A 25,985-nucleotide genomic window follows, 5' to 3' on the forward strand; every position below is an offset into this window, starting at 1 on the left:
TGCTTCCAATCATCTTTATACACAAGTGGAACGGGTGTTTTATGTATTTTCTTTTTATTGAAATACCTACCTAAGATTCTTGGAAAGTAACTGGATGAAAACGGATACTCTACATACGGATGTAACCTTTCCATCAGGTATCCTTCAATGACTAATTCAATAATTTGGATACCATAATGAATGGTAAATAAATTCTCGTGAATTTTCTTGTATCATTACGGCATCCAAATTATTATTTCTTTTATCAGTAGGTATAACTTTATTATTTCATAATATTGTCTTCGGTTACCGCGATACCTAAGCTATTATTCTTCGCGGTTTTATTCTTTCACTAAAATTTAATATTTAGTACTACCTGTGTTTCGTCTTGCATATTCTTGAAGAATAACATTTCTTTCCTCACAGTTAAGTCGGGATAGTAAATAAAGTGCTAATGTTAGTCTTCTAATAGGTTTTTAGCAGTTGATTATCTTTTTTCGGTGCAAGGCTATTCAAGGCAATATTTTAGAATTAATCTAGTTGCTTACACCGATAATAACGATTATGAGGAGTCTCTCATGTCATGTGTTAACTATGATTTTAGCTGCGTTTGAATATGAATATCAACAATGGTTTATATCCTTGTTAAAAAATTCTAACAATAAAATTCACCTATACTTACCTAAAGCTACACTACAAGTAATTGTGAGAACAAAATAAAATGAAGGAAGGAAGGAAGAAATGGAACACATTTTTTGGTTGCAAATTGGTGTTTGGTTTATGTCTGTGTAATCCGCTCCCGTCGCAGTTTTGTTCGTCGATTGTAGTGACTTGAACAGAACAGTCGCGTGGTGAAATTATTAACGTCATATTTTCATAGAAATTTGACATTAATGATGACATGGCCACACTTTGTCATTGAAAATGCCATGCAGAGTTAGCTTGGTTCGACTCTACTACAATAATAAATTATGGGACAGTTTAATGTCGGGAACTTTTTGAATATATTACAGAACACCGCACGAATCTAAACTTTACTGTAAATATATAAAGTAGACCAGTATTGTTTATATCGAGGAGTTTAGTTATCGTCGCACGTGTGTTTGTACTGGTTGTATGTATTTCTGATTATTTAATGCGATCTCACATCGTCCGCGCCCCGTCGCGTAACGTCCTAACTGCCTGTAAAGCGAATCGTTCACAGCTTTTATTATTCTTGTCGTAAAAACGATAATGGCGGAGAAAACGTCGGCGTATCGCACATTCCTCCGTCGGTCGCTCATACAAATTATACGATGTGTGTTACGTATAGCTAGGTAGGTGGGCCGTCATTATTTATGTTCTCTCTAACAGTCGGCTGTGGTGTGGGTTAAAATCGGAGCAGTCAGCTGATCTTCAATGTGTGTGTGCGTTCTTCGGGAAACACCTTTCGATGACGTGTGCGAGCTCCGCTTAATTGGACATTCACATTGTTCCCTCGTGTTTTTATGTACCTATCGTTGTAATGATTGATACGCTTGATAAACTTATTTCGTTATGAATTAATAACTGGACGCCATTTATTTGTTGCTTAATTCATTCATGAATAGCATTGTCATGCTCTTATTTTATCAATGGTTTCATAAGTTGCCTATTCAGTGTTCGTTGATTTAGTTTGGCAAATGATATCTGTTGCCGCTTAGACGCATCGCCCGATCTCTATTATTTTTACAAACAAACGTGCCTCGACGGCCGTTGTACAAAGTTCTTATAGTATAGCATCAACCGTGCAAGGAACATGTCATTTGGCAAAAAAGCCACTGCAACATTGCTACCACTGATTACACCCTCCGTAGGAACGTGTACACCATAATTTCCCCGCTTCGGCTCGTCTCTCCGCCGCTGTATTATTTCTGTTGTTTCTGTCGGTCGCAATGACACGCGATCTCAGAATAATGTGTCAACAATTACGTCATTTTCTAAATTCCATAAACGGAGTAATTGTATTATAATGAGTCACGAGGTCAACGCACTCATATTATCTAATCACAAGTTGCTAGTGTTTATACATAATCCGATTCTCATCATCGCTAAATCTAACTACATCAGTACCTATAAGTTGCCGGCGAAAGTTGAGCGCGCGCCCTCCACCCCTCCACGCTCGTCACAAATAAATGAACCAAAGTCGGCATCCGACAACAATAATAATAATTCGCTCGGGCCCGATCAGCTGTTTAGTCGACACCGACCCGAGTAACAGGTGGCCTATAAAGACATTCAATAAAGTGTACCACTTGCCTTTCGCTTGGAACCTCTATTTTACACAAATGCCCCCGCTTCCTACGCATACACCCGTAAACTCGGACTTGTCAGACTTTTTATAGCTGCCTTTACTGTCGTTAATTACTCGCTGTAGTAATCTGACGGCGATAAAGATTTGGTATTTAAGTTGAAATGGATTAGATGAGTAAGTAATTAATCAAATTAATCGACTGTCAAAGGTGTTTGTTTTCCATAATTAGTAACCGTTATTAACAAACAGCTCCATTCAAATGCTTAGTATACTTATAAAATCAAAGTAGTCAATTAGTCATAGTGTATTTAGATATGTAGTTCCTTTTCAATGTACTGAAAAAGATTTCCAGTTAGTAACATTAATTTGACTTTTGTTTCTAACAATATTTTACATAAACGTTATATTTCATTGCTTCGTTTCTGATCAGGCTTCAGTGCGACTGCGCGAGTGTTTTAAGGAATACCTTCTTATAACGCAGCGGCTTGAAATTTTAATAGGCCAGTCGAGTGGTGGGTGAGGCTGAAAGAAAATGGGTGACCGACTCGACTGGGGAGGCGACCTTTTGTCCTCCCCAACACGTGGCAAAGTACACGAACCATATGATCACTATTATTCGGTAGGTACATATAGACACGTCAGTTCACCGACGTTCTGTATCTGTAACCCGGTCTCAGCGAGCCGCCCGAAGCGCCCACAATGTTTAGCTTTCATTTCCAAGTCAATCAAGGCCCTTCTCATCTTCTTGAATGCTCGTATTTCCCTCTGTAATGCAAGCGAGAAATTTTGAAGTTTGCTTTCAATTTCATGCTTTTATCTTTATATCGGGTTACTCTGTGTAAACTATCTTCCATTTCATGGAAATTGTTGTAGCTTAGATGGCAGGAGATATTAGGAAATTTTAAAGCAGCTTACATTTCGACACTATTATTTCATCATGTTCATGTTACTAGTAATTTAGCTGTGTTATAAGGCCTTATAAAGTTCTAGTTGAGGACGGCTTCTGTTCATCATTCGCTTGTTCTCTTCCCGCATTTATGAGTTGTGTAAGACTTATAGGATTTAGTATTGTCACAAGGAAATGAAGTGTGATGAATGACTAACGACTTCCACGAGCGAACTTGTATCAATACCTCGAGCGCGTTCGTCGAATAGGCTAGTTGGTGCAGCGGCAGACGCAGTGCAGATAGTTCGCAAGACTCGGCATTTCGCTCTCGATAGCGCGGTCGTCAATGACGGCCGGTTATGTAATGTAAATGTTTACGAACCTACTACACGTGCTGCCGCCACGTGCCCACCCGAGAACACTAGCCTTGTGAATTATTTATTTACGAGGCAACATTTTCACACGCCGGTCGACGAACTCTCAATGATCTTGGAACGCATTTACTCTGATTAATCTTGCCATTTCTTGAATGACGCCGATGCACCTACTTCTAAGCGCTCTGATCGGTTCCTGTCTGGTAAGTGGTACTGTTTATTTTGGCGACGTGTTGCGACAACACGCCGCCGGGTTCCAACTCGTACCTTAATATCAACAGCAACCAATCATTGTTAATCATTGTTCGCAGAACTTGCCTTAATTCGAAAATGGTTTACCAGTGGTCAGTCAAGTGCTGCTTAGTACTTACTCTTGCGACGTAAAGTTTCACTAATCTACTCTCTTTCAACATAATACCATAAACCATAATAGCGTCATAAAAACTGTAACCAAACATTTCAACAGAAAAATGACTACAAATAGCCGCAAGCTTGTAACCGCCAGCCGTTGCAGCCGCGGCTCTACGTAGGGGATGTGCGGTTATTTCGATGAGTCCGACTATCAGTGTCTATTTATAACTTTCCTGTGATGCGTGCCACTGACCTAGCTAAACGTTATTTAAACGTCCCTTTTGTTCGTCCTGCCACGTGTTTCCTCTAAAGTGCACCCAAGTCAAGTGTTACCGACAATCCGGACAAGAGTCTTTAGTCTTCGGTTTTAATACTTTTAATCTTGGGCTAAATGGTAAAAGGCTTAGATAGGACCCATTAATACTACTACTAATAGTACAATAGCACCTACCTACACAGAAGATTTGCTCTTATTGGCACCAGTGCATATGCACCCCTGTGTGAGTCTCACTATCTCATTAAAGCAAAATGTGAGACGCAATACACATTGGACATAGAAATTCGATAGGTGGAATACCACCCTAAGTTATTAATTGCTACAGTAGCTCGTAATCGCAGAATTAGTACGAGTAGTTACCATAAAATAGTCCAAACAGACTGCACTGAACAACGTAACACGTAAATATATTGCACAACGGGCTCCAACTTTCCCTCAAAGATCAATGGCGAAATTCGTGATTGTCGTCGCCTGGTTCCGCTGCACATAGCCTTAGATCTATGTACTATGTGGAGCTCCGCGTGCTTCTATTTACTGCGGGCACATTGTGCGGTAGACGTACTACAGGAGCGTTCGGTGTTTATTTGCGTCGGGATTTGGGCCAAGTGCATTCGGTCGACGAATTTAAGCCGATGTCGTTCTCGCCGATATATCATAGAACACGCCCGAGCCGAACAGCTGATTGCCGTTGGATTAGTTGACGACTGATTTGGACGCTATTTCCGGCTTTGTTGAGAGATGTGCATTGTTTCTTGATTGAGAAGTTCCTCTGAGGTCGAAGCATACTTACAAAAAAAAGCATAGAGGAACAGAAGCCTTAATTTTTTTTTACCTAATTGCTGTGTTCATTCCATGGCAAGTGGATATACTTAATGGTCAGATTGCTTATTAGGATCAGAGCTATTTAAACAAATAAAATATGCCACTATCATTCTTACACTTGCTAAGATAATAAACATAAAAGTTAAGTGGTTTATTCGCTTCAAGTTAACTTAAAAAGGATATGCTCTAGGTAGAAGACGACCACAATTTGTAAATTGTTAGTAAGTAATAACTTTAATTTGCGATACCCAAATATTACGATGGAATAAAAAAATATTATTGATAGTTGCAGGCCTATCTTCTTCCAGAAATTAATCTAGATTATTATTTAACAGAAATACATCATCTGTGAAAATTTCAACTGCTTAGCTATCACGGTTTATGAGATACAGCCCGGAGACAAACAGATAGACAGACAGACAGACGGACAGCGAAGTCTTAGTAATAGGCGTTTGTACCCTTTTGGTACAGAACCCTAAAAACTAAGCTATGCCTTGCTTTTTACAACTCTACCCAAAGTATCCCTACTCGTACATGTACAATGTAAGTACATCCGTAAAGAATGTGACAGTGGCACTAGTTGAGGAAGTTTATCAAAACATTCCTCGTTGTAAACCGTAGAGCAAATACAGAGAGCTATCATCGGGTCTCCAAAGGCTAAAAAGTGTTCTAAATTGTTTTTACTTCACTAAAATCGACAATGCGAACTGCTTTTTTCTTTGAAATTCACGATGGCTAAAGCCAAAAAGAACTTAACCTTTTGGCCGCCGGACCTAGTCCGCAAAGACGCTAACTCACACGCCAGAGCAAATTTTAAGTAAACAACTAATAAAAAGTTTAGGGATTCCAAATAGTGATATCGATATTTACAATTTATGGTAAAAATCTCTTCAATTTAGCTTTGTTCTTATCCAGCTTTAATTTCTTTACAAATTACCAAAATTAAACATATGTTTTACACCCGAAAATGTTTAAAATACAGGGATTTGTCATAAAAAACAACCACTAAACAATATCGATTCAAGAAATAATATCGCCGCACTAGGCTGTACGAGAAGTCTTTTATACAAGACAACGGCGCTCATGGATTGACCGGAGTGCAGACCTACAAGGACCGTTTCCGCGCGGATTAAGTAATAATAGTCTCTAGGTCAACGGCGTAAGCGCTTGTCGGTACGTAAACTTTATTAGTGTAACGTTAAAGCCGTGCATCATGTGTCGATAACGTCAATATACCGGAACTGTTTTGGTGAAAATTACACGTGGGTTGAATTTTCAATGAGTGAAGAAATTATTCCGGAATTAGAATCATTCGTTATAATTTCAGTTCGGTATACATTCAATTTACGGTACGGTACGGTATACATTTAATTTACATACAGATTAACGTTCAACTTTAAAAAAAAAACCACATTAATTTCAATGTTACTTATAACAAAAAAACGAAGATCTGTTAAATAGGTATGTCTATCTGTACCACTCTTGTGCGAAGCAGTCGCTGCGGTGTATCCCTTCCCAATACGCTATTAACTCTAAATAAAATAAATTTATTTATTTTATTTATCTCTTGCAACAATCCACAAGGGGAAATTTACTTGTCTGACGCTACTTTTTAAAGCTAAAGAAGCTTCCTGAACTTTACATATAGTTATGCCTATCTGTCTCTCGTTTTACGTATTCTAGTAAGTAGTTACCTACTCGTTACCAACAATTGGCGATTAACAAGTGTTCAAATACCTACTTAAATAAAAACATATTTCTGACTTTATATTTACTTTGAAAATTCCCATATCGAGTTAACATTCCCATCCCTAGCTGTCTTGTATACAAGACAACGGCGACGAGGGACATGGAAAACGTTGAAATTTGGACCAATTTTATTAAATGCCTTATTATAAAAGAATGTATTTATGTAGCTGTATAAAAAGCAAATAAATGAAAAAACAAAGACCTAAAACATGAACTAGAGTGTAAAAGAAATTGCAATTGTTATAATTTTCACATTAGAGTGGTTGAATTTGTGTCCTGTATACAAGACGACGGCGCCAGCGTATCGTTCTATCGTTGTCTTGTATACCGGACAACGGCGGTCAAAGGGTTAAGTGATCTAACCATCCCTGTATTGAAAGAAGAGGTTTTTTTAGGAGTCGGGTTAACGTTGTTCAAACGTTTTCCTTGTTCTTGTGCAGCTTTTAAATGATAGCAAAACTGATCTCCCGAAATGTTTGAGTCCATCCATTCGTCTGGCTCTATACCAATTTACTTAAATCTAAAGGTAAATCAGAAAGCAAGTTACATACATACAGCAAAGAATTAGACGCGGCCCAGCACGTCCCGACAGCTCCCAACCATAATAATTAATTGACTCGTCCGTTCGTTATCGTGCTTTTATATTGACGTTCCCGAGCGAGCAGCCGAGCGAGCGAGGCGCGTTCGGAATGAAATTTCCATAAAAACTTTTGTACTCCGGCGGACGTTGCGAGCGCACGTTAAAATCGTCGGCCGGCAATAAAACAGCGGCCGGGTGCGGCGAGGCGCGACGACTCGCCGCGGGTGCGAGCGGGACGCCAAGAGAGATAATGGACTCTGTACGAAATGAAGAACGCGCTGGAGCGCCGAGCGAGCGAGCCGGCCGGAGCGCGGCAAAAACATCGGCGCGGTTATCGCGGCCCCTCCCTCGCCCCGCGCCCGCCCGCGCCCCTGGGACCGGACTCTGATCGACACCGGCCGGAGCCTCTCGCAGGCGGGCGGACTAACCTCGACGCAGGCGGCGTGGGGTCGACTTACTCGTGCGCCTCCTTCGCTCGCTCGCTTCCAACGGACAAGTAGAGCCGACTAATAATATTACTTCGTTTTATAACTTCTAAGCTCAGTTGCGCTCGTTCTTGACAGTTTACTGCCATGCCACTTGGATTGGATATACCAAAATCACTATTTATCCTTTTGTTTGTTTGGTTTATAACTTGAATCTATGAAACAAGCCAAATCAAGATAAAAATGACACAACACAAGCCTTATCAAAAGTATCAAAACTCAAAAGCATATGCGAAAAGATTTAGGATAAGAGTTTGAAAACGTCAGAACAGAACCCTTATGGCCAGCTCCGAAAGATGATCCGCAAAGACAACGTCTCCGTCGAGCCAGCCTCTCGTTTTGTTTTTATTTGGACCGGTGGGCACAGGCATTGTTTGCATTTGCGGGATTCCGCGCGTTGTTTTATTGTGCGATTACCGCAAGTGCCCGTGCTCTATTGACACGGACTGCCATTGTGGGCTAACTGCCGAGGTTGCAGTGTCAAGGCAACTTCCTACCTTTACTGTTTATGTATGCTAATTATTACCCTTCTGAAGTTTAATTTGACTTAATCGAGCGGGTTGCCGTCGTAAACAACTTTCCGAATAAGGTTAAATGGTTCAGTTATATTCATATTTTATGCGGATGGAATAACTTGTGCGTACAGTCACCCGCAACAAGATGTTATTTTAAGGCAAGTTCCAAAACATCTGAAGAAAAATGCTTGTAGGGTGATAAATAGACCTTGTTTAGTGTTTTTTTTGCTTTGGCGCCTTGATCGATACATACATATCTAGAATATTTTATACTAATAAATTTGTACGCGACACATTGCCATCGTGGATCCTCCACCGACTACCTTGTCACGAAAAATACAGACCTGGGGTCTTAGGGAAGTCTACTACCATGCTACTTCAAAGTAACTCGAACATGAAAATCATCAGGAATAACTAGCGGATGATGTTAGTTATATTTCACTCAGTCCTGTCCAGTCCCCGCAGTGGCTTAGAGTGAGGTTCTGTTAAAATTTAAATAATCTCATCTTCTGTCCATCAGTTTAGCATCGCCTGCCACAGTAGGTGGAGGACTGAAGTTGACGTAGCTTTTGATAAATTAACACATTTACAAATAAGTTCTTCAAAACTCTTCAAGAGTTGATTGTAGCGGACTCGGTCTCGCGCTGATTTGAAGTGGGGAGTCGGCAGAATAATCGCGCTTGATAGCGTCTATCGCGTTTAGTACGTGCCGCCGTAGATACTGGGTTTGTCCGTTGACTCAGACATAATTAGCTTTACTGCGAAGCCTTTTGGAAGCGCTTAGCACGTTTAAGAACTTCATATGGGGCATTATCTATGAAAAGGGACCTTATTGTCGATGGCGCTTACGCCGCACAGCGTCGCGCGGCATTGTATTTATATCGGAGCATCGTTAATAATGGCGTAACCGCCATCGACAATAAGGTCCCTTTTCATCTATAACGTCACATATGCTTAGTACAGACTAACACATAAAGGTGACATTGACTACTCAACAATTGAGACTAATAAACACAAAGGTGACGTTGGCAAAAATATTTTGCATTCAACATGTTTTTGAGAAGAAGGGAAGAGTGAAATGAATGTCATTAAATAAAAACGGAGTCCTCTTTAGACTAAAGTAAAAAGAATCAAAATTATATAATTATACCAAAATACTTACTTATTTTGCTTTAAGTAGATAAGGACTACGGCAGATATCTTGCTATTTTAGGACTTCTGAGGAAATTCAGCAGTATGTAAATATAAAAAAAAATAACTTTGATATAGGAAAATATTCTGTGAAATACAACAGCCTCGTAAAATAATTCACAGATTTATGAACAATTCAGATGTAACAACTATGAGTATAGACAGACAATGCATTTGGATTTAGAGTGCATCCAGGTGGATTATTCCGAATGGATGAATACCTACCAAAACATCTCACATTTTGACATCAGTGCTATTTTGAAATAGTAATGTCTGCATTATTTATAAGTATTACCATTGTAGGCTTTCTTGGTCAAATTATTGCTGGTTAAAATCGGTTGAGAAGTAACTTTTGCATAAATAACTACGAATCAATAGAGTCCGTCTAAGCCTAGGGTAATTCTACACTGATTTGGCAAGCATCAGCAAGTTGAAAAGGCACTATAACATCAAATTCCTATGAAAATGTAATGTTTATAAAGCTCTGTACACTTATTTTGAACATCGTCAAAGCATATTCGAGTAGCGACACGGGATCTTAACGGGATACGGGTAATAGCTGCCCCTCCAGCAGCTGCAATAGTAGCTCTGCTGTTCGGTGACGTTTTAGTCCATTTATTAGGCTTAAGCAATGAACAAACAACATAATCGAAATATGTAATTTATAGTGAGATGTCGTTTAATTGTTCCAGGATCTGACCGGTCAGAACAGCAATGACTCGGGCGGCAGCGGAGGCGCGGGGCGCGCTTCGACGCCGCACCTGAGGCCGACGCCCAGCCCCACCGGCTCCAGCGGATCCCGCTCCATGTCACCGGCTGTCGGTGAGTGTTACTTGCGTACAACAAATATATCAATCAATAGCTTTCCTAAATTTCTGTGACAACCCTGACTCTCGAGCTCTTGCCTCGGGCTGAAGCGGCATGTGCTTAGGATCAAGTATTAAGCTTGAGCTCCGATTATTAGTGGTCCTTTATGCTTTCCCAGGATGCGAGGAGGTCCGAGGATCGCTTCATGCGTTCATTGAAAATGCGTTCTTTTGTCTTCTTCCCAATTGGTGCCACTGGCGAATTGAATTGGCGATTCTTCTTCTTCTTCGTCGTTATCCTCACAGCTGAGGGTCGTGACCACCATAAGTAGCGCTATCTATAAGAAGTCTCCAGGCTGCTCTTTTCTGAGCCTGATGAAGTGCGGACTGTGTGCCACTATTAATTGCCTCCAGGAGAGGATCCGTCCAGCGAGTTGGAGCTCTGCCTCTACTTCTTGTTCCCTCGACACGGCCAATCATTATGATTTTCTCGAGGTTGTGTGAATTGGCGATTATGCCCGTCTAATTTAAATCGGAATAGGTAGACCTTTGAAACTTGCCGTGAACCCCACAAAAATGTGTCGGTCTTTAAGGAACTGGCGCTACTAGCTGCATTGCTCTCATTCCCCAATAATTAAAGGGAAAACCAGCAAACCACACCGCAAAATCTTACTTATTCTTTTTTTTAAGGTAAAACATAAAGATAATATTAATTAGGTTGCTATTATTTAAATCGTCCTCCTCAAGCTAATCTCAGATAATTCTCACGCAGTCAGAAACTGTTGGTTTGGATAAGTATCCAAACCATGTCCCATTTTGACAAACGATCGCTCAGTTCATCCGCCGCCGTGTTACAAGTCACTGACCCATCTATACAAATATTAAATCAATTATTTTAAGCAGAGGAAATCCGCATTGCATGATATGTTATTATAATTTGTGATAATACCAAATGTACCTACTTAATTAATTATAATGTATAAAGGTCTCTGCCCACTACACCGTATCATACCATGACCGTGCTATGAACGTGTCAGGCAAAAAAAATTATCTTTGTATTAAAAAGTATGAGACTATGCCCACTAGCCCGTTCCGTCACCGACCATACCCGTAGCGTGCCATGCACGGACCGTCAAAAATTGACGGCGAGGATATTTTGCCGGTGCCGAAACGCTCCGTGCACGGCACGCAACGTTGCCAGAACGGTGCGTGCAGGCGGCGAAACGGTGAGCATACGGGTTATAACCGCGTATGGTGACCGTTCTGAGCCCGTTATAAACGCGTTGCCATATTTCTTGCTCGCTCTTGCCAGTCTATACCGTCAGTTTTAGAACACGCACGTTAATTTGAATATTAAAATGTATGACTAAAAATTAATTGAGACTGTCCGAAAATACGAATTTATATACAATTTAAAGCATCCTAAATATATGGATAGTACCAAGAAAGATCTTGCGTGGAATGAAATTGGGGAGGAAGTAAAACAGTCTGGTAGGCATTTTGTTTAATTGTACTTTCAATATACATATAAGTATTATCATAGACGACTTAAGAGGAAAGGGGACGGCCGCTTCTCCATACAAACATAGGCGGCAGGGGAAAAAAATGTAGTCAAAATATTTTCAAAAATGTTTATATTTGAGAGGAAAATGAGGACTACGTTTGTATGAAAAGGCGATTTCGCTCGGGTCCTCCACTTTTGTCTTAATATACTTATGGTATTATTATCGAGTAATTTATTCAAAATGCTAGAGGGTACTTGAATATATTGAATACTGTTATTTTTAGGTTATTTAAGTACCTACTTATTAGATATGAGCGCCGATAGGCACTTAGCCGGCGGCGGCGCGCCGGTCAAATTCGCTCGGCGGCGGCGGCGAATCGGCGGCGTGGCCTTGAAACATCTTTGATTAATGAAAAAAGAATTCAAACCAAAATTTTACCGTAAAACATGTTTTTGCTGTAAGGAAGTTATAAAATAAGTGCATTTTTCAATTTTAAGGATAATTTATTGAATAAAGGTACGGTAAAAAAATATATATAGTATAAACGGTATCGTGCGGCATCAGAGGCGGTCTTAATCTTGGCGGGAAAATCTTTGTGAGACCCTTATCTTTTGTGCTAAGTAAAAAGTAGTGGATTCACTGTATCAGGGAAACGTCTTGACGACAGTCCAAAGAGCCGAAGTGAGGAAAATCAAGCTCCGTCATTAACCAATATCAACCCAACAAAACCGATTTATGTCAAAAAGTGAGGCCCAAGGTCGAGCTCCACCTAGTGAGAGTAGTGAGCTGCCGGTAAACATACAGCTTATAATCGAACGCCAAGTGTGAGCTTGGCAGACGGCCGAATGCCTGGAGTGCCGATTGCGGCGCGCTTCTGTGCCAGGCCGAAGGCCAAGCTGCAAGAGAGCAGATCGAGCTTGGAATTGAATTAGTGGTCCAGTGTAAGCAAGTCCGAAGACCGATAAAGACCGAGGCCACAGTGTTAAAGACCTTGAGCTTTCCTGTAGGCGCATTCGTGCGAGGCCAAGGGCCGTGCTGCAGTGGAGCTAAGATTGGACAAGAACCAATGGCCAAGCATTTTAAAAGCGAGGCCGATAGTTGAGCTTTGAATAGGGCTAAAGACTTGGAGATTCATATAGCGGCTTACTTTCATGCGAGTGATGCGATACCAAAGATTGAGCTGCGAGAGAGCAAACCTTGAAATTTGAACAATAGCAAAGTTTAAATGAGACCCGATTCCGTTTCCGACGCCCTTCCGTACGAAGCCAACGGCCGGACCTTTGGACGTGAAAACGCTTAATATCTTGAAAAAAAAACCCTTTTTACACCTAAGATTCAACCATGCTTGCAATGGTTAAACTCGCGGTGAATGACGGATGAGCTAACCAGCTGACAAAATTAGTAATTTTGTTGCCGTGGTCTACCAGACAGAAAAGTTTGAATTTACCATCGATATTTTTGAATTATATGGACCTAAAATACCTTTTAAATGTCTATAAGCTATTTCGGAGTGGCGCCGTTAAAGATCTAAACTAGATAAAATATATAATCTGATTCTGAAAGTAGTAGTATCTATCAAGGTCACGCCGATGCCACGCCGATAGCGCAGCGTCGGCGGCGGCGGCGCGAAAATTTAGTCGGCGGCGGCGGCGCGCCGGCGCGGCGCTCATATCTACTACTTATACATCTGCAAAGTATTCACATTATCTGAACAATTGATGTTAGTTCACATCAATATATTACATGTATTACATTTATATAAGTACCCTTTTTTTAGTTGAACACAGCTACGGGGATGATACGCGGATACTACGGTCACTAGTAGGTATATCATGCGATACCTCGAAGGAGGTATGCGTGGCCGCGCCCGCCTTCCGGCTGTGACGGCTGTTTCGGGTCGCTCCCCACCTCGTGGGGAGGTCAAACGTCATCATTTTATGGATGACAGTGCTTCTGTTGTAAGGTGGGTTTCTGTGCGTCCATGTTGCTAGCAGACGCGCTGGTGCTGCAGGAGATGGAGCTGTGGTGGTCGTCCAAGGTCGTGCGGGCGGTTAGGTCCGCTACGGCGATGGTGTCTGTAGTTGTAGTCGTGCGGGTGGTGTTGGTGTGGCCCGCTACGGCTGAGGTGCTAGAGGTGTAGAGGTCATGGGCGAGCGGCGCATCTTGTCCGAACGGCGATGGTGTCTGTAGCTGTAGAGTAGTAGAGTCCATAGTCGTGCGGGTGGTGTGGCCCGCTACGGCGATGGTGTCTGTAGTTGTAGGCGCCATCGGGATGGGACGTGAGTCCGCTGCGTCGATGGTGCTTTGTAGTTGCAGGAGCCTGTGTCTTGCCAAGATGGTATGCGTGACACACACGACTTCGTGGCATGGCACGAAGTATACGTGCGGTCTACGGTCACTAAACCCGTTATGCACGGATATGAAACGATGTGGACACGGTGTAGTGGGTATAGTAGTCCGTGTCGCGTTACATTCCGTGCCTGATACGTTCATAGCACGGTCATAGTATGATACGGTGTAGTGGGCAGAGACCTTAATACTTATAGAATAAGAAAATGACATGTAATTTTTTTTTTTATATTTTTATCAATAAACTATCTATCTATCTATCTGTTGACTTCTCTATCTAGCATCAGTCATTAGTCTCAGTACTCTCAGTTGCAACAAATTAGACGATAAAAATCTTAATCGCTGTTCTAAATAATATATGAATGGTGTAGCTATATACAGCCTGTTTAGATGGTTTGAAAGGATATTGGTTAGTTAATTCGTTTTATAATGTAATTATACCTAATATATCTCTCAAGAAGCCTTATTCACGGTTTTGACGGTTTATACAAACATACATAGTTATAACAAACGTAATGCCCATATACTCGTAGTTACTAGGAACAGTATCTTTTGGTCCCTTTTAATTTTATGGCCTTACGCCTCCTCTTAATGGAATGGGCACACTCTTGCACTCAGTTGCTTTTATGCATATAAAATCTAATTATATGGAGGCTTTCCACGACGGTAGATTTTGGGTTAAAACTTACATGTGTTATTTGAATTGACGTTGCTTGTATAGTATAACAAACAACATTTCAACATTACGTTCGATCACGCTATAACAAATTTCCTAAAAGTAACGCAATATCTATAAGAATGATTTCTTAATAGGTTAACGACGTCTCGTATAGGCGTGGTTAATTTGAACCTTATTCTTTGGTGATAAGGATCAAAATTAGGTTTGATTAGAGTTTGTAGGATCCTTTATTTGGCCGGTGGCGTGTTGATCAGATTCGTTGTGCATGCTTGCTTCGTCACCAGTAGACACGGGCTTTCCCGACATTGACCCACATTGAGCGGGCTCCCACAGTACGCCGTATTTTGCCCCTTTTGCGGGCGCGAACCACCCCACCCGCCTACCTTATGTACGAGCCGGGGTGGTCGCGGTATATAGGGCCTCGTGAAAAACTTACACCCACCGTCGGGGCGAGCACGCAAAACAGGACCTTCCACCCCTGAGTCCCGACGCGTCGGTCTTATGTGCCGGACCGTCGGCACAATTATGCCAAGATCTCTGTAACGCCCTTGTCGGGCTTCCCTCAAAGTGTCCTTGACGAGTTCACCCGCCACCTTATATACTTACCCACTGACACGAATTGCTTTACATACATAGGTACGTCTATCTGATTTCAGAGTATTTACTACTACTTCATTCATTCATGATACGGAGACTGATTTTCCTGATTCAATTACATGCGTGCGAGAATATATACATATATTGTTTTTATTGTCTGGCGATATTGCCGTGTCTCTAGATTATACATTTGAATCATAGCGCACAGCATGAAGAACTTAAAATGAATAAAACTATTCTTCGCCCCGTCGAATGGAAATGAGAAATGAATTCATGATTGCTTTCAAATCGGACATCACTGACTTGTGTGTTTAATTTCACGCTAGATTTTTATACAGGCACCAAATAAAAAAAAAACAGTACGCTAGCTTGAAGTAATTTCTTTCCAGAAAGGCTCTTATTTAATGAAGTCTTTTGCTCTTTATTACAATTATTATCTGTCATTCTTAACTGCAGTTAGATAGAATATATTTTAAATTTATTTTTATACTATACAGACTTGTAATTATACCCTATCACGTCAGTTATAAAACATCTACCAAAAACGATTCTTGTTTTGTTACCACGAACGATTGCCTAGCGTGGCTTTCTCAAAACATCGGATTGTAGACCGGGCGAGCCGCAACTGTGCCGTCGCACTCGAATACCGGTTATATGACCGCAATATACCTTCATTTCGATTCGTATGCGCTATCGAAACACTCCGCTATTTCTGATCCAATGCTCGGTTTGCTCGAGAGCAATACTAGGCTCTGTCCGCGCCGCGCCTTGTACTCGGCCTCCACCGCCAACTTGGTCGCGAGCTGGCGAGATGGTACAAGTTCTACATGACGGTATGACGTCAACCGTTCGGCTCGTGGGGCTTCTTGGCTCTCGACAAACACTCGGATGATGTGAAGTCTCGTATTAGAAAATTAAAGACCGAGCGCTTGAGGAAGTCCAAAACGTAAAAGAGCTTTTTTATTGGTGCGCCATGTATGTGTAAAAAAAATTTAACAACGTTTTATGGTAGCTTCATAAATATTCTACTTTATTTTCTCAGCTTAATTATGAAACAGCATGATGTGTACGGAAAAATAGCATATTCAGGCCAATTGAAAACACACCGGTTATTTTGCATCTGCCTGTTGGACGTCATCTCTCATTTTAGGCATTGTCCGTATATAGTGGACAATCGTTATCGATTCTCAAAGTATCTACTATCGACAGCATTGTGCTCTTTTCCAATCTAAGTTCCATCGTTATTTGAACACAATGAAGCCGCAATACCGCAACCCGGCGCGTTCGAAGGTGAATTGCGTATTGTTTGACGCCCGCATGCAACGTGACTTTCGAAAACGACTTTAATTTCTGTCCAATAAGGTTTCTTTTGCGTGCTAACTATATTTCTACATTAATATGGTATTTCCAACCTTACTGTCCGTTTATTTTAAGTCGATTTTGCTAGTGTGAGGTGGTTGTTGAATAGTATACGGGCGCTAAAAGCGTTTCGCAGTCGTCCGTCGTGCGTATCGGCGGCCGAGCGCAGGAATGCCATCAACTAAGATAAGGCCGGCTCTGGGGAGCGCAGCGCGCACCGAACGCCGCCGTCCGCTGTCTCCAAAGACATTTAAAGCTTCTACGTAAATTTGCGTCTACCTACGACCAATTTAATTACAACGCAATACAGTAACAACGTAAAAAAGAGAACTGATTTGCTAGGTGTACATTGATCAAAAATACATTTGGGAATGGGAATACCTACGCGTTCAAGATTTTAAATATTAAATATTTACTTTTTGCCGTTGTACGCGTAAGGAACGTTTCCAAAGACAACAAATGTTATTAAATTGACTGATGTGATGGACCCGATAAACCAGTTGACCCATGCTAATCCGTTATTTTGCATTTCTAAACATCCCTTTTTTGTATACATATTAGAAACATCGTAAATGTTATATGTCTGTGTGATTTTATTAAAGTTAGTATCCGTCTCCTTTGTGATCCATTATCAAGGGTCGGTTTACGACCCTTTGGGACTATTATAACAGTAATTGTACGGCCGGTGTGTCTGTCATCACATAAATGCTCCCATTCCGCCGGCCACGTGCCCCGCGTCCTTGACAGGGCAACGACCTCCCTAATCTAAATAAAAAAGAGAGTAGCGTAAACCTTCCCATCTTGTTTGTTGACGTCAACAAGCTCTCGTGATTCGTGAAATCTTTTTTCGTGAATCTGCGGTTAATTCTATCGCTACAAAGCCTCTCTGTCATTCAAATTGAATTTATTATTCGTTTTTGTTTTGTACGTTACTCTGCGTCACTTTTTAAAACAAAATAAAACTCCGACGTTTTATCGTTTGAAGCTTCATTTTCGCTCGCGTCATATACTCTACTTGTATTTATCTGTCTATAGCCAAAGAGAATAGATAGTATAGAGGGGTCCTGTCATAGTAAATTTTGTAGTCACAGTAAATTTACTGCCATCTATCGACACACGACTAAAACTCAAAATGAAAACGTATAAAACTATCGAAAAGATTTATATATATGGATAAATTATTTTTATATAATTTTGACCCATGTTCATTCACTGATACCTATGTGTTAAAATTGTTAAATATAAAACGGTGTCGTCAACGCCATCTAGCCGACCATAGGCCAAAGGTGTGTGCGCCATCTATCCGAGAATGACTTTTTCTTGATTTCCGAGGCACGTTTTTTTCTTAGACTTTATTCATCTTATACGGAGTTACATATGTCTTTGCTATAGCTTAGCGTGTACAGCTTGCTCTCAGAGTTAGCGTTTAATTTTATCTATTTAACATCATTTTTCTGTGTCTACGCCACGATACATTTTGCATTACACATGCAGTCAAATCTACTTATGACTTTACTAAGGATCGTAAACTTATTGCGGTTTATAGTAAAAAAGTTATAATTAGTCAAAGTATTAAACTTGGTTAATGCGTAAGAAAAGTAAGTAAGGATATAAAAAAAAACAACGGAATGCACTCCGGGAGTGCCAACAGAAGTGAAAACTCAATGACTAGTCCAAAATGTCTGCAGCACTATGTATAATTGACCCATCCTCCTTTCTATTGAAAAACTTTAGTTCCGAAATTGCTGGTCAGTGAGTTTGTTTAAAATTCGAAATTCAAATTTGTAGCGTTGATTGTTTAAAATTCGAATAGAAATTGTAAAGTTACCTTGCAGACCTCGCATCTAAATATATTTGGTCATGATATTTTGAGTTTTATTCACCAGTACTAGAGCTCACTTTTATTCGCGATTTCATCAAGATGTAGCTTTATTGAATTATATTTGAGTGATATAAAGTTAGAATGCAACTGTGAGATCCTCGTATTTCAACCCGTACAAGATTAGAACCTTTTTCATGTAATGTCATTTAGTTTTTCTTTATTGATTTAAATGCCATCTAAATGAGTGGCCATCTAAACCTTAGGGGCTGTCCATAAATTACGTCATCGATTTTTGACGATTTTGGACCCCCCCCCCCTATAATCATCCAAAAATCATGCTTCAAATGACCCCATTTCCTCCTACTTCATGTTACCGTCATCCGATGTCCAGACCCCCCCCCCCCCTAATTTGAAATGACGTAATTTATGAATAGCCCCTTACGGTCACGTGATCGCCTTACGCTGTCTCGAGTTTATCATTTTTTTCCCCACCTCAAAAAGTGCCCAGCACCGCTAAAGAAGTTTTCACTTCAAAAAAATTTGGGAACTTGTTGCGGGCACGGGGCTGGCCCCGCCCGTTCCCATTGCCCATCGCTTAATTGTATTCAGATTACCCCGGAAAAGTGATAAATCTCAGTGAGTCAAGGTCGGCCGAGGGTTCGACAGCCCATTCACCCCGTTCCGTCTGCCCCCTCTAATGGTGCGGACATTCTTTAACAGACCCCAGCCAGACTTACCCGTAGGTACCACTTATACATATCCCTATTTACTTTTGCCTTCCCGTCCCTCGCTTGATAATTAGGTGGGTACCCTCACCGACATCTCAATTCCATTCATGGTGTTTCTTGAGATATATATCTACCACATAGTTGCCTTCGGAGGCCCGCTCGTGAAACGTGTAACCAGTTTTTCTCGTCGTTTCTTTATGTAGCTGACAACTAACTAAACATTGTCTTTAGACATTAACATCATTTAGTGCGAGACGAAACAACAGTCTCTAATAGATTAGGAGACAAATAAGGTTTAGCGAGAAAAGCCAGTCGCGTTGATAACGTAGTCTCGCTGCCTGCCGGCGCCAGCGTTGGTGGTGATCAACTAAATGGGTCGACAAACACGGCGGGCGTCGTGACGCCACCATTTGTCTCAACTAGGCCGCTCTTGTTAACGCCATTGTCTATGCTCTGTTTACATTGCCGGGGCGACTCGCAGACCCGTTCTGATTACGATCCAATCGAATAACTTTAGAGCTTTATTGACTGGCCCCGGACTTATCTGATTGCAATTTAAATACTGTTACAGTCATCATTACGATCGTATGATTTTTTTAGTCGTGTTACCTACGACATTGTTGCGCATACAGGTCCGCCATCTCGATACGTTTTGCAGAGCTCGTGACATTGCCGATTTTGTAACTTCAGTAGAACGACTCTGAACTCTCAAAGGATACATTGTAGGTAATACATGAACACCTTTTCCACGACATGCAAAGAATGTTTGTGCCACACCTGATGTAATTGGTGTTTGGCTATTTTTAGGCATTCATGAATTCTAGGTATACTCGTATAGTATATAGTAACATTATGCAGTGTAACGTGTTTCGGAATGCATGCGGTGCTTTTGGTAAGGGTGTGATCAAATGTTTGGAATGTGTTCGGCTCTAGTGTGCGGTGAACGGTCCGCGGCTCGCCGCGCCGCACATAGCTCGCGAACCTCGGCTGCATGCGCCGCGCCGCGCATCGCCCAACGGTACTTACTGCATATGTGCACGATACTCATATTCGCGCACCAGCGTCAACTTATTCCTTAATGCTGGAATACGAATGTGCAGTTAGCTAGATATTCGTGGACACGCAGAAAACGGTGCGAGATGTCAAGCACAAGCCTTATTATCTGGACAATAGAGCAGTGCTGACTTTTTGGGATTCCGATGCCAAAATAGCATTTATAAAAGGAACATTTGTACTAGTAGATGTCTTACCGATGATTATGTCAGTTTATGCCGCATATGTTCAAAAAAATATGAAGTCAAGTTCTGGAAGTGTTACATATCATTCTAGTTAAATAATATGTAATAAAAGTATAGGACGTGGATGCCATGCCGCTACTTGAAAATTATTTCAGAACCAGAACAGGAGACCTTTCCTACAAGGTATTTTTTATTTTATTGAAATTATTGGAAAAATCTTTACTTATATATTTTTAGGGTTACTAAAGAAATTGAAAAAATCAAGTTAGTGCACAACAAAAGTTTTCCACCAAATTTCACAATTGGATAACGTAGGCTGCATCATAAAATATCAATTACTTTTAGATAATAAGACGTTTATGACCTGCAATGATGGGCGAGGGGGAAACCGGTTAGAAGATTATCATAATGACGACTATAAATAGTCGGACCTTAATTGGTATAATTAATGAGACCAATTAAAGCCTTTAACTTAAGCTCCCTGTCGAAAGAAAACTAGAATTTGATAAAAAAATATAACTGCTTAGTAATTTATTTAGCTTTTGTAATTAATTGGTTCTATATTTTATTTATATATTCTTTCAGAAAATATTTTTTACTAAAGTATAGGTTTAAATGGCTGAGTACGTCAATATCGACAAAGGCAAAGTTAGCTCGTATCGTAAGATCGTGATCAATCCTTTAATGCGCTTGATATATCACTGCCAACTACCAAGAACTCGCGTCGTATGTTTAAATCGAGTGCCTTTTATCTCGTCTCGCTCCAACTGCCTACCCTACCATGCCATCGAAGGGGACGGGAGATCTGAGTCGAGGCAAAGCTCAGATGGGAAAGTAAAGACCTCGGCGTGGTGGCCGCGGTGACGGGCTCTGCCCTTGACAGAGCTGGTTTTGTACTAATTCCAGTTTCAGAATTGCAACTCGACTATAACGAGAACGTTGTTACTTTAATCATAGTTGCGACTGTTGCGAGGCACGTTCTGTACTTGAGTAAATGTGTTTATGCATGTTATGTTAAAGGTTAAGGTTTGAGCTACAATCTTATATGCGTAATCTTAGCATATATACGAATATATATTATACGAAGTAAGTTTTCGGTTGAGTTATCTTTACATTTACCACAATAACGGGACGCTTTTGTATGGTTTCTATCTATATACTCTTGAAATAAAATCGCATAACCTGCTTTAAGCGCTAACAGCGACTTTTCGGCCAGAATAATCCTCTAACTAAGCGACCGATACAACGTACGTCGATCCGATGTTTCCCAATCGACAGAATTCAATTTCAATGCAACCCAGTGAACTCCGATCCGCAGCCATAAGTCTCGGTCGCGCCTAGTCGTGCAACATTGGAACCGCTGACATTCAGAACAAGCCGTGTATATCCACCGATTGCGCGGCCACGGGCAAGGCGAGCTCTCTGTCTCCTCCAGTGTTACGTGATCTCGAGATCCGTAAAAACTGTGGGTAATCAGAGAACCACATACTGGTTTGCCTGAGCCTTCGATTCGTCCGCGCTTGGGAAGAAATTAGAATGACAACCATGAATTAGCCGGAGCCCCATGATTTACTGCAATACTAATAAATTCCAATCAAGCTCAAGTTTACTTCACAGCAACAGCTTATCTTATTTGTTATAATAGCTCCCGAGAACTTAAGCAGTGTATTTGAGTGTTTACCTAACTAGGTACTTGAATAGTATGTAAGGAACTCTGTCAAACTAAATTCTAGGTATATGAGAGAAGTTAGCGCTAAGTTCGAATAACTTTCTATCTAGAAGTTTACTCTCGTTGTCGAGTACTTACGCTTGTTAGCAAGGTCAACGTCTCCTTGGATTACCGACGCTAGGAGGGCAATACCTACTTAGGAACGAAGTTGTGTAACTAAACGTAATAACGACATCGAAACGCTCTTTACTCTGAAGTTTACGACTTTTTATTTGAAAACAAAAAGCTTATTTCTGCTCTATATTAGAGCGAAAGTACTGGTTATTCACTGAATGTTTTTTATCCGTCAATTGGGTTCGAGTACCTAGGCTACCAATCCGGCGCGGAGCCATTACCAGTGGCAGTCATTAAAGGTCGCGCTCATAAACAAATAGGTACGCGGCGCATAGGTGGGCGCGTATGGCACCGTGTTATCTATGATTAAGCGGCGCCTTTCCGTCTGACGGCCGTCTGATCGCGCCCCACACTCGATAATGGCCCACTCCTGATGAGATTAAATTGACTACTAACACGTGCCTCTTTTTTCCTCTACGCTCATGCAAAAGGCAATTGAACACTCTGATTGCATTACCCGTACACAAGCGCTCCCGTTCTTTTGCCAGTCTACTCTCGCAATCAGGTTTTTTCGCCTTTCTTTTTCTGACACTTCCATGAATGCGCTCTGAAGCCGTCGGTGATTGAGTGCAAAAGCTCTCTCGCGATTGTGATCAAAGTCACGCTCCCGACGGGAACGTGTGAAGCGGGCAGCTCTGACAGACGTTAGTGTAACCCTCACGTAACACTAACGCGACCTCGTAATGCCAATTCGACCCACATAAAAGTTGCACTACCACTTTCGTCGTCGCAAATCACTGCCAGCCCGTATCTCTGCCTCGGTCAATGCGTTGCGTGCATGTCGTATGCACTTATACGGATGTAATAAAGTGCAGCGAGAATTCGCAGGCTAGCGGTGCATGCCGCTCACGTGCCGGCGGAAAACGAAAGTGAATCGGTGCGTCTCTCCGCCCTCGATTGATGCGCCCGGCTTAGGCGAGCCCTCGTTAACCGTATTATTCAAATACGAGCTCCAGCCGACGATCGATCACACCCGATACCCGAAAACGATGCCGCTTGCACTCTCGATACAGCTTAATCACACTAACATCGAGAATTATGTCTACATCCCGAGCCGTGCCATTCCAGGGACTTGCTAATTGAAGCGGTTAAATTCCACATCGATTCTGGTCTGTTGTCAGCCGCTAGATTAGATTAGACGTTTGCTGACGGGAAATCTATCGACTTTGTGAAATGTTAGCTAATGTTTTCTTGTCTTTGTCTGGTGCTTAATTCACATTCACTCTTAAGGATGCAACAGATCATCCGCGGACGTTTAAATTATCTGTCAATCTCATGTGTCATTTGGTGTCTTAGATTTCCTTGCTGAAATTACATCCTATTTCCGTACGCTGGTCGATAAAGCAAGTTCTTTTGGTTATGAACACAAATAAAGTCAAATTCAGTTTAATACGCTTGTAATTAAATTTATATTGTTGACTGTTACAGGTACGCAGAACGTACCGATGCCGCCGCGGCCGTCGTCTTCCCTGTCGGACGGCAGCGGGCCCACGTCGCGCCCCGGCGGCGCGGCGCCCGGGCCGGCGCCCAGCCCCGTGCCGCCGCCGGGCGCCATGGTAGCGCAGCCCTACCACCACGGCTACAAGCCCTACCCGCCGCAGCCCTACGGCTACCCGCCGCGGAACCATCACCCCTACCAGTACGGGTACCGGCCGCAGCCGCCGCACCCGCAGCACCCGCCGCCTCACCCGCCGCAACATTACCCGCCGCTCAAAGTAAGTTGCTTTCGATTCTGATTTTAAGCCAACTATTATGTTACTTAAGAACCCCTTGAAGAACCATTTAATATTGTTCGTTGGTTAACAGCACTCGCACATTAAGAAATATGATTTAAAGGACTGAGCATATACCGCAGCGTAATTATGTATAGTGTTACGTTTTCCCCATATATTTTGCAACGTAATAAACGATGCGTCCAGTTGCGGTACGGTTAGTCTGTAAAATAAATCTCCTATCGTGATAAATTCATAGTAGTTACTATTAGAAGTAGAGACGCAGGTTTCCAACATTTATCATAAGTATCATGATTTAGAAATGCCCATGAAATGTTCGTTTTGCTGTTGACGTTAACTTTTGACGTTATTTTAACTCTAGAGAACGATAGGCGCTCCTAGAATTACGCCATTAATAATAGCATAGTAAAGCGAAAAAACGTTTAGGCCATTTAGTTTTTTACATAATTGATGAATACGTTGACCTCATTCTGTACAACTAGGTACGTTTAATTAATTGCCATTACAGTTGTTTACCCTTGTATTACGTGTATGTGAGACAATGACGTATTAATATATTGAAGTTCAATTGTTTCACGGTCTCCTAGCGTAGACGCTAGACGGTAGTATCGGGCTTAGGTCCGAATCCCACTAGAGCATTTATTTGTGTGTTTATCACAAATTGTGTAGTGTGCTAAGAATGTTTTTATGTATTGGTTCAATTTGGAGCTAGGTCGATTTGTGTAAGATTGACCGTAATGTATTTTCAGCAGCAGCAGCCCCGGCACATGGGCCCGCCGGGGCCGGGGCCGGGGCCGGGGGCGGGCTCGGGCTCGGGCCCGGGCATGGAGGGCGCCATGCCGCCGCCCACGGTGCCGGCGCCGGCGCCGGGCGGCGAGGCGCACGACAACGGGCCCGCGCCGCCCGCCACCGCGCTCGTCACCACCGGGCCCGACGGCGCGCCGCTCGACGAGGGCAGCCAGCAGAGCACGCTCAGCAACGCCTCCGCAGGTAACATTACAACTGCCGACACTCTACTCCAACATGGAGACAGTGGCATGTCACCCGTCACCCAATAGGTTCAAAACTGCTCCGACCAGTAATGTTGCGAATGATGAGAAATAGTACATTATTGTCGAGGCTCGGAAGTAGCTACTTGCAGGCTGAGGATTCGTTTTAAACGGACGACCTTGGGAGTCCATTTAATTGAATCCGAAGCCAGCAAGTAACCTTCTAGCCGAGTCATATATAGTGCTTTTCTCAAAAATGGTGCAAGAAATATAAATATCATAGAAATATGTTACAAAAGCAACGTTCTTACGTATATATTTTCACAGAAAAAAGTAGAAACAATTGAAAAATTATCTATGCCGCCTTTTTATTTTTTTAATAAAAAAATAGAAGTGTATTTTTCTGCCGAAAATACGCCAACCTATTTGAGACAGCTAAATAGTCGCGGTACTAATTATCTGTTTGGCTGTTTAATGGGCCTGTGCCTTCATTTGATATGGCCATTTTAACTTTTAAAAAGTTTGGAACTCGACAAATAATGGAATTTGTATGCAACATTGCAGTCCCAAAATCGAGACTGCAATGTTTTTAACTTTTTAATTTTTGACTGACCATAAACTACGCGCTTCGCGACCTATTTTTTAAACGGCAAAGTCGACTTTGCCGTCCATTTTTGAGAAAAAGAACATGTCAGGCGTTGGGAGGGATAACATGTTAGTGAGTTTAAGGCCGGATGCACTATTTACAATTAGCAGACTGATTAACGTTACTCAGCAGTGAACTATGGAACTTCTCATACATTTTAGCGAACAGTTTGACCGCGACAGACGTTTTAGTGCAATCGACCGTCTGTAT

The 25,985-nt window shown here is 41.8% G+C and overlaps 1 protein-coding gene across 1 annotated transcript in view; it reads left to right on the plus strand.

Moving 5' to 3' along the window:
* The window catches only part of LOC134792886 (trithorax group protein osa), a 107,450-nt gene that overhangs the window by 63,384 nt on the left and 18,081 nt on the right, over positions 1-25,985 (plus strand). Inside the window, exons 5-7 of the mRNA XM_063764686.1 lie at positions 10,174-10,303; positions 23,836-24,122; positions 24,890-25,130. Coding sequence (XP_063620756.1) covers positions 10,174-10,303; positions 23,836-24,122; positions 24,890-25,130 — 658 coding nt within the window. The remainder of the gene's footprint in view (positions 1-10,173; positions 10,304-23,835; positions 24,123-24,889; positions 25,131-25,985) is intronic.

The sequence above is a fragment of the Cydia splendana genome, chromosome 1 (genome assembly GCF_910591565.1).
Source record: "Cydia splendana chromosome 1, ilCydSple1.2, whole genome shotgun sequence".
Taxonomy (NCBI): Eukaryota; Metazoa; Arthropoda; class Insecta; order Lepidoptera; family Tortricidae; genus Cydia; species Cydia splendana.